At 44.4% G+C, this 12,687-nt stretch overlaps 1 protein-coding gene across 30 annotated transcripts in view; it reads left to right on the forward strand.

Annotated features, from left to right (window-relative positions):
• RFFL (ring finger and FYVE like domain containing E3 ubiquitin protein ligase) overlaps positions 1 to 12,687 on the forward strand; it is a 71,745-nt gene that overhangs the window by 44,301 nt on the left and 14,757 nt on the right. For 28 of the 30 annotated variants that reach the window (XM_070562518.1, XM_070562520.1, XM_070562531.1 and 25 more), the window contains one exon: positions 8,795 to 8,982. In XM_070562518.1, coding sequence (XP_070418619.1) covers positions 8,795 to 8,982 — 188 coding nt within the window. Of the gene's footprint in view, positions 1 to 7,740; positions 8,365 to 8,794; positions 8,983 to 12,687 lie in introns of those variants that run through there. The other 2 variants (XM_008533127.2, XM_070562539.1) reach the window with 1 other exon arrangement.

Raw genomic sequence — 12,687 nt, forward strand, 5'->3', positions numbered from 1 at the left:
CGCTTATGTCACTATAAATATTGATAAAATGCTTTGGGCCCTAAGGAGAGAGAACTAGGACTTGACTCATTGGCTGTATTGATAAAAAGCTGACTGTTCCTCTGACCTCCGTTTGCTCATTCCACGAATTATTTGGGTGCCTACTATGCAGTGGCTCTGTGCTAGGTGATGCAGATTAAAAAGCAGAGACAGGTGAGGCCCCTGCCCTTGGAGTTTACAGTCTGTGGGTGGATAGACTGCAGATAAACAAACACACACAGTTCCAGATTATGATACTTCTCATGAAGGAAACTCAAAGGGCAATGAGAGAGTGTATGTCGCTGTGGAGGACTCCTCCAAAGAGGAGATCTTTGAGCTGAGACCTGAGGATGAGAAGGAGCAGGAGTGGCAAGGGAGCGTGAGTGCAGAGAGCCTCAGGCAGGAGGGGGCTTGGTGTGCTGGAGAGCCCGGAGTGCACCACGGCTTGACTCCTAGTGAGTGGTGGGGAAAGCAGCACGGTGTGAATTGGAGATGTGGGCAGGGGCTGGTGGCGCGCGCAGGGTCTTCTCACCATGTAAGGAGTTGGAAGTTTTGTTGTGAAATGTGATGGGAATCGATTAAAGAGCTCTGAATGTGTGTACTGTGGGAGGAGGGCAGTGGATAATGCCTTAGGGAGATAGAATTGGAGAGAGGCAAGAACTGAAGTCGGGAAACTAGTTAGAAGGCTGTTCTTTCATCCAAGAAGCCATTCTAGGCTCTGGAAATACAGTAGAGCACAAAGTCCCTGCCCTCATCAATTTTTTATTCTCGTTAGGGAAGACAGTTAACAAGTAAGCAAATAATACTAGCTAGTACTAAGTGTTACGCATGAGATTAGAAAGTGACATTTAAACTGAAGGGTGAATGGCAAGAGGGAGCCAAGCATGTGATGTTCTGGGGAGAAGAGTCCAGGCAGAAGGAACAAACAGCAAATTCAAAGCACTTAAGGAGGAAAATGTGAGTAATAACCGAGAGATGGTGATTGAGACCGCTGTCCGGGCAGGGGAGATGGAGATAGGAATTTATGAATCTTCAGCTTAGGAATGGCATTTAAAGCCACCTGACTGGGGTTTCCTCGGGAGAGAGAGTGTGGCTGGAGAGGGCACCAAAGACAGCCTAGGTGCTCCCGACATTTAAGAACAGAGGGAGGGTAAGAACCCGCAGCAGCGCTTTGAGGTAGGAGGAAAACCAAGGCTGCAGAGTTCTGGAAGCTAAGAAATGCTTAGAGGGGAGAGTGTTTCAAGGAGAAGGAACGGTCGCTTGTGTCCAGCACCGCTGGGAGGTTGAGTAAGAAGAAGATGGAGAAGTGTCACTTGGCCTTGGCCCTTGGAACTCCCTGGTGACCTTGGAAAGAAGAGATTAGGTGGAGTGGTTGGTCAGGCTAGTCTGGAGAAGGTAGAAGAGTGAATTAGAGGTTGAGCAAGTGCAGTCAAATATTTGGAGAGGTTTTGGTGTAGGGCAGAGCAGAGAAAAGGACCTTCACTGAGGAGTCGGGGACATGGGGTCAAAATGGGGTTTTTTGGTTATTACTTTTTACAAATTACAAATTTTCTACTAGGTGCTTTTAAAATCTCTCATAAATTTTTAAGTGAAATATAACTAGAGAAGTACACAAATTGTAGTGTCCGCTTTGATGAATTTTCACAAAGTAAACAGCTGTATAACCAGCACTCAGATTAAGAGACAGACATTATCAGAAACCCCCTTGTGCCCCCTTCCATTTACTATCCTACCCTCAGAGGATAAACATGATCCTGATTTCTAACACCGTAGATTAGTTTGCCCATGTTTGAATTTATTTCTTTTCTTTTTTTTTGCCGAGGAAGATTAGCCCTGAGCTAACATCTGTTGCCAGTCTTCCTCCTTTTTTGCTTGAGGAAGCTTACCCCTGAGCTAACATCTGTGGGTCACCACTACAGCATGGCTGTCGAGTGATGTAGGTCTGCACCCAGGATCTGAACCCATGAACCCAAGCCTGCCAAAGCGAGGCTTGCTGAACTTAACCACTACAACCATGGGGCTCTTGTATTTGAATTTTATGTAAATGGAATCATTTTAGTGCATAGTCATTTGTGCCTGTCTTCTTTCACTCAACATTATATTTATAAAATTCATCTGTACTGTTGCATATATCAGTATTTTGTTTATTCTCGTTGCTGTATGAATGTATCATAATTTATTTCTCCATTCTACTGCCGATGGGTATTTGGATTTTTTCCAGCTTGGGGATATTACAGTAGTACTGCTCTGACATTCTTTTTTTTTTTTTTAAAGATTTTATTTTTCCGTTTTATCCCCAAAGTCCCCAGTACATAGTTCTATGTTTTTAGTTGTGGGTCTTTCTAGTTGCGGCATGTGGGACGCCGCCTCAGCATGGCCTGATGAGTGGTGCCATGTCTGCGCCCAGGATCTGAACTGGTGAAACCCTGGGCGGCCGAAGTGGAGTGCACGAATTTAACCACTTGGCCACGGGGCTGGCCCTTGACATTCTTGTATACTTATTTTGGTAAATGTGTTTCTGTTGGGTATGTACTTGAATGTGGAATTGCAAAGCCATGGTGTGTGTGTGTGTGTGTGTGTGTTTCCAAAGGTTGTACCAGTTTGCACTTCTGCCAGCATTGTTAGAGTTCCAGTTGCTCTCTATCTTTGTGAGTACTTGTTAGCATCTGTCTTTTGCATTTTACCCACTTCAGTGGGTGTTTGGTGGTAACACTTCGTGGTTGTAATTTGTACTTCCCTTATGATGAGGAAGAGTTTTAAATGTGGGAGATCCTGGAGCGTGCCTGTGTGTGGATGGGAAAGCTGTAGTAGAGATGGAAAGCAAAAGCTCAGAGGGAATGGGCTGCAGGGTAGACAGACCGATTTGGTTTTGGTGGAATCAGAACACTTTTCTTGTAGCCTACTGTCTTCTTTACTTCTCGAAACATGTAATTCCTTATCAGTTATTTCAAAGAGGCATAGCTAAGTCATATTGATAGGCTTCTCATAGCATTTCCTTTCAAAGCCACTGTAATTGTACTTTAATTCCTTTTTAAGGATAATATACAAGATGAAGCAAAGCCCATTCTGTATTAATGATCCATAATGTGGGATACTTTCCTTTGGGCACTTACAGCATAGACGCTTTCAGCAATTCCAGGAATACGGTAGTGACAGTAGGCAAGCCGCCCTCAATAAACTGGAGGCTATTCTATGAGGCTTGCCACCTAGCCATTTTCTGATTTGCTGTGTCACAAAGGTACTTCTTTGAGGATTGGAGGCATTTTAATTAGGTAATTTTAAAGGATTTTTGTGAAGTCTTATACAGTGGTTTCACTGTAAATATGTTAGAATTCCAAGATGTTGCTGTTCATGCATCTGTGTAAGGCCTGTTGTTGCAAAAGTACCTTGGCACACCGAGCAGTTAATTAAAATCAGGATTGGATGAGAACCTTGGGGATTGGACTTTACTGTCCTAGATTTTGGTGGTTAGCAAGGTGGTTTTGGCGTTGCATTGCAAACTAGCAGTGGTGGTTTTACTAGAACACTGACATTCTGACCCTTCTACTCCATGGGTCCATTCTGTCCCCTCTTTCCTCCATGGGAAAATCCATGACAACCACTGATCCACTTAAGATTATTTGCCTTGGGCAGGTGAACAAGTGGAGAAGTGATTGTTTTAAAATTACTTAGGATTCTAGGACTTACTAGGGAGAAATCACATTATCTCCCCTCTTGCCTCTAACTGTGGGTGTAGTCAGCCTACCTGGGATAGGTCATTTATCTTTCCCTGTTATTCACACTGTAATTTTCCTGTTCACTAGGACTCAGTCTCCCAAGAAATACCAGCATACTTATCAAGCTGACAAAATCCCATGTGCTGGCTAGCCATTCTTGCCTCATACCACAGGGTTCTTCCACAGGGAATAGTACATTTTCCTGTTTACCCCAGCCCTACATCTCCCATCTTTCTCTCCTTTAGGCAAAGTGCAAGAGGGGAGCCTGGCAGGTTTCTAACAAACTCAGTAGGAGGTCAGTCAGAGACTGTATTTGAGGATTAAATCACTGAATCCGTCTTTTCTGATGAGGGTGAGGCGGATTGGAGAAGGAATTTTCAAGCCCTCAGTGAAGATTTGATAATCATTTTCTTTCAAGATCAGAAGGAGGTTTGCAGATCACAGAGGGAAGTTTTTCAAAGTGGTCAACATTCTTTTTTTTTTTTATTGATATTTATTGATTTATTTATCTTCTCTTCAAAGCCCCAGTACATAGTTGTATATCCTTGTTATAAGTCCTTCTAGCTCTTTTATGTGGATGCCGCCACAGCATGGCTTGATGAGCAGTGTGTAGGTCCACACCCGGGATCCGAACCGGTGAACCCCAGACCACAGAAGCAGAGTGCACGAACTTAACCACTACGCCACCAGGCTGGCCCCTGGAGAATTCTTCATATGCCCCACAGTTGGTTCCACTTTCAGTCCTTCAGTAACATAATCAGATGCCATGTATGTGTATCTGTTTAGGGCTGAGGAGTGAAAAAATATTCCCAAGAGAAAAGTGTTTAGTTTGTATGGCAGTGTTAACATTATAAACTCTTTCCTTTCATTCCCTGAAATAACCCTGAATATAGTTGTCATTTAGGCCTAGGGCTTTCCAGTTTGGCAAGAGAATACTTTTAACCTACCACATTAGGAAATGTGTCTTTTTGGTATCTAAATATTTGTCAAAAAGATTAACAGCCTAGTCTGCTGACTTTGGTGAACCTGTTCTGTGGGCTGAGCAGGTCTAAGGCAATTTAGCACTGGAGACTCTTTCCACCTAACCCTTTCTATGACCTCTTCCCCACATGTGCATCCCCAGGGTAAGACTCCATTCTCCACTTAAGCATGGAGCCCATGGAATAGCACAGTGGCAAATTTCAAGTCTTCTCACACAGCCAAGTCCTTGTAAGAGAAGCCAGATACTTCAACAGGCTGACAGCTTTTCTTTCAGAGCTGTTCAGAGGAGGCAGCTAAGATTAGAACCAAAGCTGAGAGAATGAAAATAGTGCTGAGGAAGATAGGTTCTCTTGATGCCCAGCTAAGGAAGAGCTTTCTTAGCTCTTGTCTCAGGATGGCCGAGCTGAGCTATCTATAGTGCCTTCCTGGGCCCAAAATCCCCTAGGGGCAAGGACTTTGTTGAAATCCTTTTGGTATTCCCCAGTGCCCGGCATGTAGCTGGTGCTTTCTAAGTGCTTGTTAAAGCACATGGATTTAAACAGTAGACAGCTGGCCCGCTTTCCCATTTTTGCCTACTGATTGTGCCCTACCAAGTGGTCTTACCCATTATGTGACAAAGTCCTTACCTCTTAGGAAACAGTTGTAAGGCATAGATTCCTTGTGTGGAAGAAAAGTTTGTTTTCTTCTTGAGGTTAGATATAGCCGCCCGTTTTTATTTCATTCTTTCACTTTTCTCTGCTAATGCTGTAAAGTTATCTTTGGTTACATCTCTCGTCACCACCATTCCACTCTCTGGTGAAAGGTGACCTTGCTTCTGCCCAGGAGTAGTCCCCCCCGAATCTTATCACATGCTCACTTTTCTTTCTATTCCTGGCCCTTACCCCCATCACGTATTGCCAGCTTCCCTTCTTCCATAATCTCTTAGTCTTTGGGGGTTTCCTCTGCAGTCTATGAATATGTCTACATTTCTCTTGGTGACCTGGATCCTTTTCAGTTGCCTTCTCTTTTCCCTTCATAGTCAAAAGTTTCCTGAAGAATAATTTATCCTTAGAGTCTGGCACATCCTCACTTCTCATTCGATTTCCAACCTGTGGTTATCAGGCAGCCTCTCTCTTCCCAAACTGCTCAGTGAAGAGCACACTCACATTTTCCTAAAATTAGGTCCATCGGGCATTTTGCCTTCCTTATTGTACTCCACCCGCTGGGTCATTTGACAGCATTGATCATTTCTTCTTGAAGCTTAAAACACTCTTCCAGTTCACCCATCTCTGCGTGTTCTTCCGTTCTCTGTTCTGCTTGTTGGTTTTCCTCTGCTTGCCCTTTAGATCAGGTGTCCCCAGGGGTTCTCCCAGGCCATCTTCTCTTTGACTCAGACTGTCTAATCAGTCTTCTGCCCCACTCTAGCTTTACATATTTCCAGTAGGCTGCGGATTCCAAAACCTTTATCTTCAACCAAGACCATCCCCCTGTGTGTATGTATGCACCAGCATGTCCCACAGGTGCAAAACTCAACTCATCACCTTAACCTGCTCCCCATTCACACACTGACACATTCTTCTTCCTGAGGGCTTTATCCCGGTCAGTGATTCCACTGTCTGTCCTGTTGTGTAATTCAGAGACCCTGGGATTCGTCCAAGACTCTGTTTTCTCTCCCCCTTCCCTAGCCTCTTCAGTACATTGACACATTCTGCTAATTCTGTCAAAGATCTGTCCATCCCTTTTGGGGATAAGCTCAGAAAGCTAGATGGTAATTGTGGTGAAATGTCTCGGTTTCCTTTTTCCCTGTGCCTTCCCAGAGAAATTATAGTAAAGTGTTGTTATAATGCTAGTAGCAGCAACTGATGCGGCTGTAGTGCTGCACAGCCTGGAGAAGGTCCCAGGAGGATAGGAAAGTTATGACTTATTAGGGCTGTGACAACAACCACATATAGTAAAGCAGAGCTCAGGAGTCCCATCTTCTGATTCCAGATCCTCTGCTCTTTGTATTCTTACACACTGTCCCAGATGCTGCTCTCAACAGGTGATTTAAAGAACTACAGAATTCCTCTTTCAGAGGGCTACTGCTCTGTTGTTGTCTCCATTCTCTTGCCAACAAAGAACTCGTTTATTTAACTGCTCTTTACTTCCTTATTCCATGTGAACTATTAGTTGCAAGTAAGGCAGACTGGGTCCCTGTCTTCTGGGAACTGTAGAGTTTTCAGGCAAGTAATAGTGAGTCAGAAATGTTTTTCATTTGTAGGAAATGGAACGAATGTGTGGTTAGTTAAGATTTAAATATTGTGTGTGATTCATTCCTTCAATAGTCCTTGTTGAGCCACCTGTCTGCTCGGCACTGTATGACTGTCATGGTCCCTGTTCTCATGGAAGTCCCTGGCAAGTGATGGAGATAGGTGTTAATCGGGCACGTCCACAAAAGTGTATGAATTATGTCACAGGTGTATTGGGGGCAGTGTTGGGAAGCTAAAAAGTCCCTAGAGTAGTTAAGAGGCCTGCGGAAGCTGTGTGAACCAGGAAGTTACTTTCCCTTGCTGGGCTTCTTTCTTTTCCTCCATAAAATGACCAAGGTTGAACTTAATTCCTTCTGGCTTACCACGTCTTTGAACTATGATTTAACAAAGGCACTTTGAATGAGTCGGGAGGCAGAGCAGAAAGTACCATTCTTTTGTGTTAACTGATGATTGAGTAATAACACTAAATGTTTCATGTATTGTCTCTGTAAACAGAGTCAGGCTCAAAATGTCCGTATTGGCTGCGTTGGTCTACTGAGAAAAGCATGCTCGCTCTTTATCACAGCAGCTTGGTATTTTAGTGGATCCTCTTGCAATCTTTAGGCTATTCTGACATTTGAGGGATTGGATCCTCTTCTGTAATCTTAAAAAAATCATCAACCCCCTTGTCCCTGTTCCTGAATTTGATACGTGAAGTGGGAACAATAATCCCAAACTTCTTTTTTTTTTAATTTTTATTTATTTATTTATTTATTTATTTTTAAGATTTTATTTTTTTTTCCTTTTTCTCCCCAAAGCCCCCCGGTACACAGTTGTATATTCTTCATTGTGGATCCTTCTAGTTGTGGCATGTGGGACGCTACCTCAGCGTGGTTTGATGAGCAGTGCCATGTCCGCGCCCAGGATTCGAACCAACGAAACACTGGGCCGCCTGCAGCGGGGCGTGCGAACTTAACCACTCGGCCACGGGGCCAGCCCCCCAAACTTCTTAGTAAACCCCCAGAGGCACTGATTCAGCAAGGACATGAACACGTGTGAACATCTGCTATCCGCATGGCACTGCCAGGGTACACACAGACACGAAGAAGACGCAGTCCCTGCCCTCAAGGAATTTATGGCTTAGTGGTAGGAGCCAGGGTGAGCATGTATCTGTGCGACAGACTGTTAGAGGGCTGTGATAGAAGTTTATGTAGGATTGGAGGGACAGATGTCAGAGTAATCAGTCCTGCTGGCTGGTGGGAGGGGGCGTCAAGGGGATAGCACGGGATAGAGAAAAGAACGTTAGGTTTGCTTGGAGTCAGAAGACCTGGTTGTCCAGAATCTCCATTCTCTATATATTGGCTGTGTGACCTTGACTTCTTTGAGCCTGGATTGCCTCATCTATATAAAGGAAATAATAAGACCTCCTTCCCATGGTCACGGTGAGTGTGGAATTATACAAGTGTGTGTGATCAAGTTCTATCTGAGCTCTAGGGGTATGAGCTCTAAAGGTCATATTCCTGAATAAAGTGGGTGTTAGGCCACTTGTAATTGCGAAGGCAAAAGATTTTATTTGAAGTTAGATGTCAGATTAATCCCAAATGGGGATCAGCAACCTTTGACAGGTAGCATGCTATCTTGGCAGTCCCTGCTGTCCTGGCAGATCAGGTGTCTATTCTCACTCTTACATGCAACGGCAACTGTGTGCTTAGAGGATGTGGCAAGAAATCCATGACTCAAAAGCATGTCCCCACCTTGACTCTGGCGGCAGGGGTGGGTTGAGTATGCCTGCTCACCTGTGCCCTCAGGAATGGAAACGCAGTAGAGGTGTGTCTTAACTCTGACCTTTTCCCCCTTCCTCCCTTATACCAGATTTTATCATGTGGGCAACCTGCTGCAACTGGTTCTGCCTGGATGGACAGCCTGAGGAGGCCTCACCACCCCAGGGAGCCAGGACGCAGGCCTATTCTAACCCTGGGTACAGCTCCTTCCCTTCCCCAACAGGCTTGGAACCCAGCTGCAAGGCCTGTGGGGCCCACTTCGCAAACACAGCCAGGAAGGTGAGTGTTGACTGCTCTGCAAGCTTTGCTGCTACAGCCTCAGGCCCTCAGACAAACCCCTGACCCTTCTATAATGCCTCCGCCTTGCCTTTGCAATGCTGGTAACCCAGCCCATTCCTTTCACAAAAGTATTAAAGAAAAACTAGCCAAGCAAAAGCCAAGCGTCTCAGCATAGATCTGGAGCCAGCTAGACCTGATTCAGATACCAGCTTTGTCACTTACTAGCTGTATGACCTACCCTTTCTTGAGATTCATTTTCCCCATCTATAAAATGGGGATATAATAGTTGTACCTATCTCACTGTGTTGTGAGACTAAAATGAGATTGGCTACAGAGGGTGCCCAGCAGGATCTTGGAATGTAGCAGGCACTTGATGTTATTTCCTTCATTAGCTGCCATCATAAAAAGCCTGACTGAAGATTAACTTGTCCTTTTTATCGAAAGCAGTGTCAAGGACGTCTCAGGTACATCAAGACCCTGACAAGACAAAGACTGGAGCTTATTTACTGTAGCGATTTCATTTGAAATGCATGGTAGCTGTGTTTTCCAGATTAGCAAGCAGGAGGTAAAATTACTGGCTGGGTAATGGTGCGTGGGTGAGGGCCGTCCCTTTGTTAGTGCCCAGAGGCAGCATGTTCTCTATGGTCAAGCACAGCTGGGGCTGAAGGTGAACCCTGACCTGGAGAAAGAAAGAACTGCCTTCTGCATTATTCTGCAGAATGAGAGGTTTTCAGCCCAGAATGTGATGTTAAAATGGCGATAATGGGAAATTTGAGAGGAAAAAAGACTTTTTAAACCATCTGTTTATATGCCAGCAATTTAGACTTTTTGTTTCATTTAATCCTTGCAATAACTTTGACGTAGGTTGTAGGGTCCCTAAACTTCCAGTTTATATATGAGAAACTAAGGCTTAGAGTTTAACAGTTAAAAAGGAAACTGTACAGATCAAGTTCCTGACAAATGGCATACAAGACATTAAAATACTCATTCTTTTCCCTCTACTAAGGTAGTGCCCCAAGATCACATAGTTATTAAATGACAGAGCCACGATTCAAACCCAGGTCTTTGACTCTCAAGCTGTGTCCCAGAAGACATTCAACAAGTCAGTATTTCTGCAGCTTGGAGTGTTGACCACCCACCCTTTGGTGCCTGTAAGATGAGGAAGGCTGGGCGTTTTGCCTGCACTTCACTGTGATGCAGTGAAGGCAGGCCCACTGCAGAGCTTTGTTGTGACTTGCTTGGCTACCCCAGTCACTGTGAGAACTCAACCAGGGAGGCTGCTGCAGGCAGCCAGAGAGCTATGACTCGGTGGGCAGAGGTGCCCCTCCCCACCTTTTACACTTAGACTGAAAGGTTGAGTCCATAGATTGAGACTGGAGGGCAGGTTCGAAGGAACTTGGCACCACATGGCCTCAGTCTTCTCAGTGATGGAAATGGTGGGTGGAGTTAGGATCTGCGAGGAGATGGAAGGAGGGCTGTTGGGTGCTGCCGCATGCCTGGCACTGAGCTTGGCATTTCAAATGCGTTATCTCACTGAATCCTAACAGCAGCCTATGAAATGTGCACTATGATTTGTTCCCATTTTACAGATGAAGAAATTGTTCTTTTTACCTAAGGTAGTAGTTTCAAGGACTCCTCGGGTACATCAGTGTCTGTTGGATAGCCAGAGATCTTGTTGTTTTCATTATTACATGGTGAGAGATGCTAGGAACCACTGCTGGTAGAAGTGGCAAAGTAATTGGCAGGAAGGGAATAGAGGACACCCTTGTTTAAATGAAGCAGTGTGAATCTGTATGAATCTTTTTTTAAAACATCAGTTATACTCTATGGAGTGGAAATGGAGAGAGAAAGAGCAAAGAGTTCAAGGATGGTGATCCAGGCTCGGGGATCAGCATGTCAAGATGTTGAAAGCCTGAGAGAACCTGGGGATCCAGTGAGTTCTTGACATTTCTCAGCCAGCAGAGAGAATGTGAATGAGCAAGGAAACCGCCCCCAGAGAAAGGAGAATGAATGATGGTTAGGTGAGGATGGGAAAATGCTTTATTTTTCTTTATAGTGGTTTTCACCACCTGACGTGAATATGTTTGTGGATTACCTGTCTTCTCAGATGGTACCTAGGAACAGGGATTTTGTCCATTTTGTTCACAGCTTTATCCCCAGCGTCTAGAACAGTGACTGACACGTGGTAGACAGGCAATAAATTTTTTTAAATAAACAAATGAATAAATGGACAGTTGAGAACAATTTGAAAAAGAGGAAGAAGACCAGAGAGTTTCTATTTTCATTACTTTGTGGCTGACAATTCCATGCTGAAGATTTTCTTTGAGGGCCCAGTTCTGTAGCAGCGGTGTGCCAGCAGCTAGAGGTTATAGCTTTGTGGAGATAGAGCTGAGTAGACATAGGCCTTTTCCTCAGGGAGCTTACTTGTCTGGTTAAGCCGACCCACATTTAAAAGAACTAACAACAGTCAGCTGCATAAGTACTAGGAAATCAGGCAGTGTTGGTAAATTGCTAATTTTAGCTGGATGAAGGAAGGTTTATTGATTTGCAAAGCAGTGGCTGAAGTAAAGGCACCAGATATGGGGCAAACGCAAGGTGTATCTGGGAACTGTGAGTGGCCTATTTGGCCAGAGCGCAGAAAACTTTGGAAGTTAGGGTGGAACAAAGTTGGGATCAGGTGGTGAAGGGCCAAGACTGCCACAGTAAGAAGCTTGTAGGCACCAGACAACAGGGAACCATAAGAAAGACTTTGCACAGAGGAATGGTGTGGTCACTCCTGTCTCAGGTAGCAGACATGCTTTGATGGAATGGGGGGAGTGGTCTTAGGAAGTTCTTTCACAGCTGATGAGAAGTCATCAGAGCCTGATCTTGGGTGGTGGCTGAGACTGATTGATGTAGCTACCATTTAGGGAGCAACTGTTCATGCCAGACCCTATGAAGGAGTGGTTGTTAATCCATTTTACGGATGGAAAATATGAGACTCAGAACTAGGTACTTAGCTACTAAGATACATGGGCATGCAGCAGAGGAAGACAGATGAAATGTAGGAGGAGAAGGTCAAACTGAAGATAACAGGATGTTGGCCTGGGTGCCTAGGAGCATGGCAGTGGTTAAAATAAGGAACTGCATTCATTGGAAAATAAACTATGAGTGTCTCCCGTGTGTCAGGCATTGCCTGGGCTAGGAGGGTGAAGGTGAAGAAAGTGATCCTGCTTAAGAAGGGGCTTGCAGTCTGAGAGGAAGATGGGAGCAAACACAGCCACACACAGAGATAAGAAGAAAGCTTCTGTAGCAAGAAGTACTCCTTTTGTAAGGAGAAGAAAAATTCCAATTTGGGTAGTAAAAGATGGTTACTGGTACAGTCATTTCTTGCCACCAAAGTATGAGTTAATTTTATGTAATTCACAATGAATTTTATGAATATTAAGGATGTTTTCTCCTATGAGAGTTTTTCATTTGTAATTTCATGCTTAAGCGGAGCAGCATTCTTATCTTAAGGGTCTGGCATTTAACAGCCTCAGGCTTTTAAAAAGTCTTTTCCAGAAGTGGTTAAATTGAAATGATTACATGGATCCTACTGTCTTTTTTTCTTTTCTTCATTGTGGTCGGTATTTTCTGAATGCTTAGATAACATTAAGGACTTTTAGAGAGAACATAAGATGCAGCCCCTGCCTTCCTAGAGTTTCCAGTCTTGGAAAGAAATGG

Source organism: Equus przewalskii, chromosome 10 (assembly GCF_037783145.1).
Source record: "Equus przewalskii isolate Varuska chromosome 10, EquPr2, whole genome shotgun sequence".
NCBI classification, from domain to species: domain Eukaryota; kingdom Metazoa; phylum Chordata; class Mammalia; order Perissodactyla; family Equidae; genus Equus; species Equus przewalskii.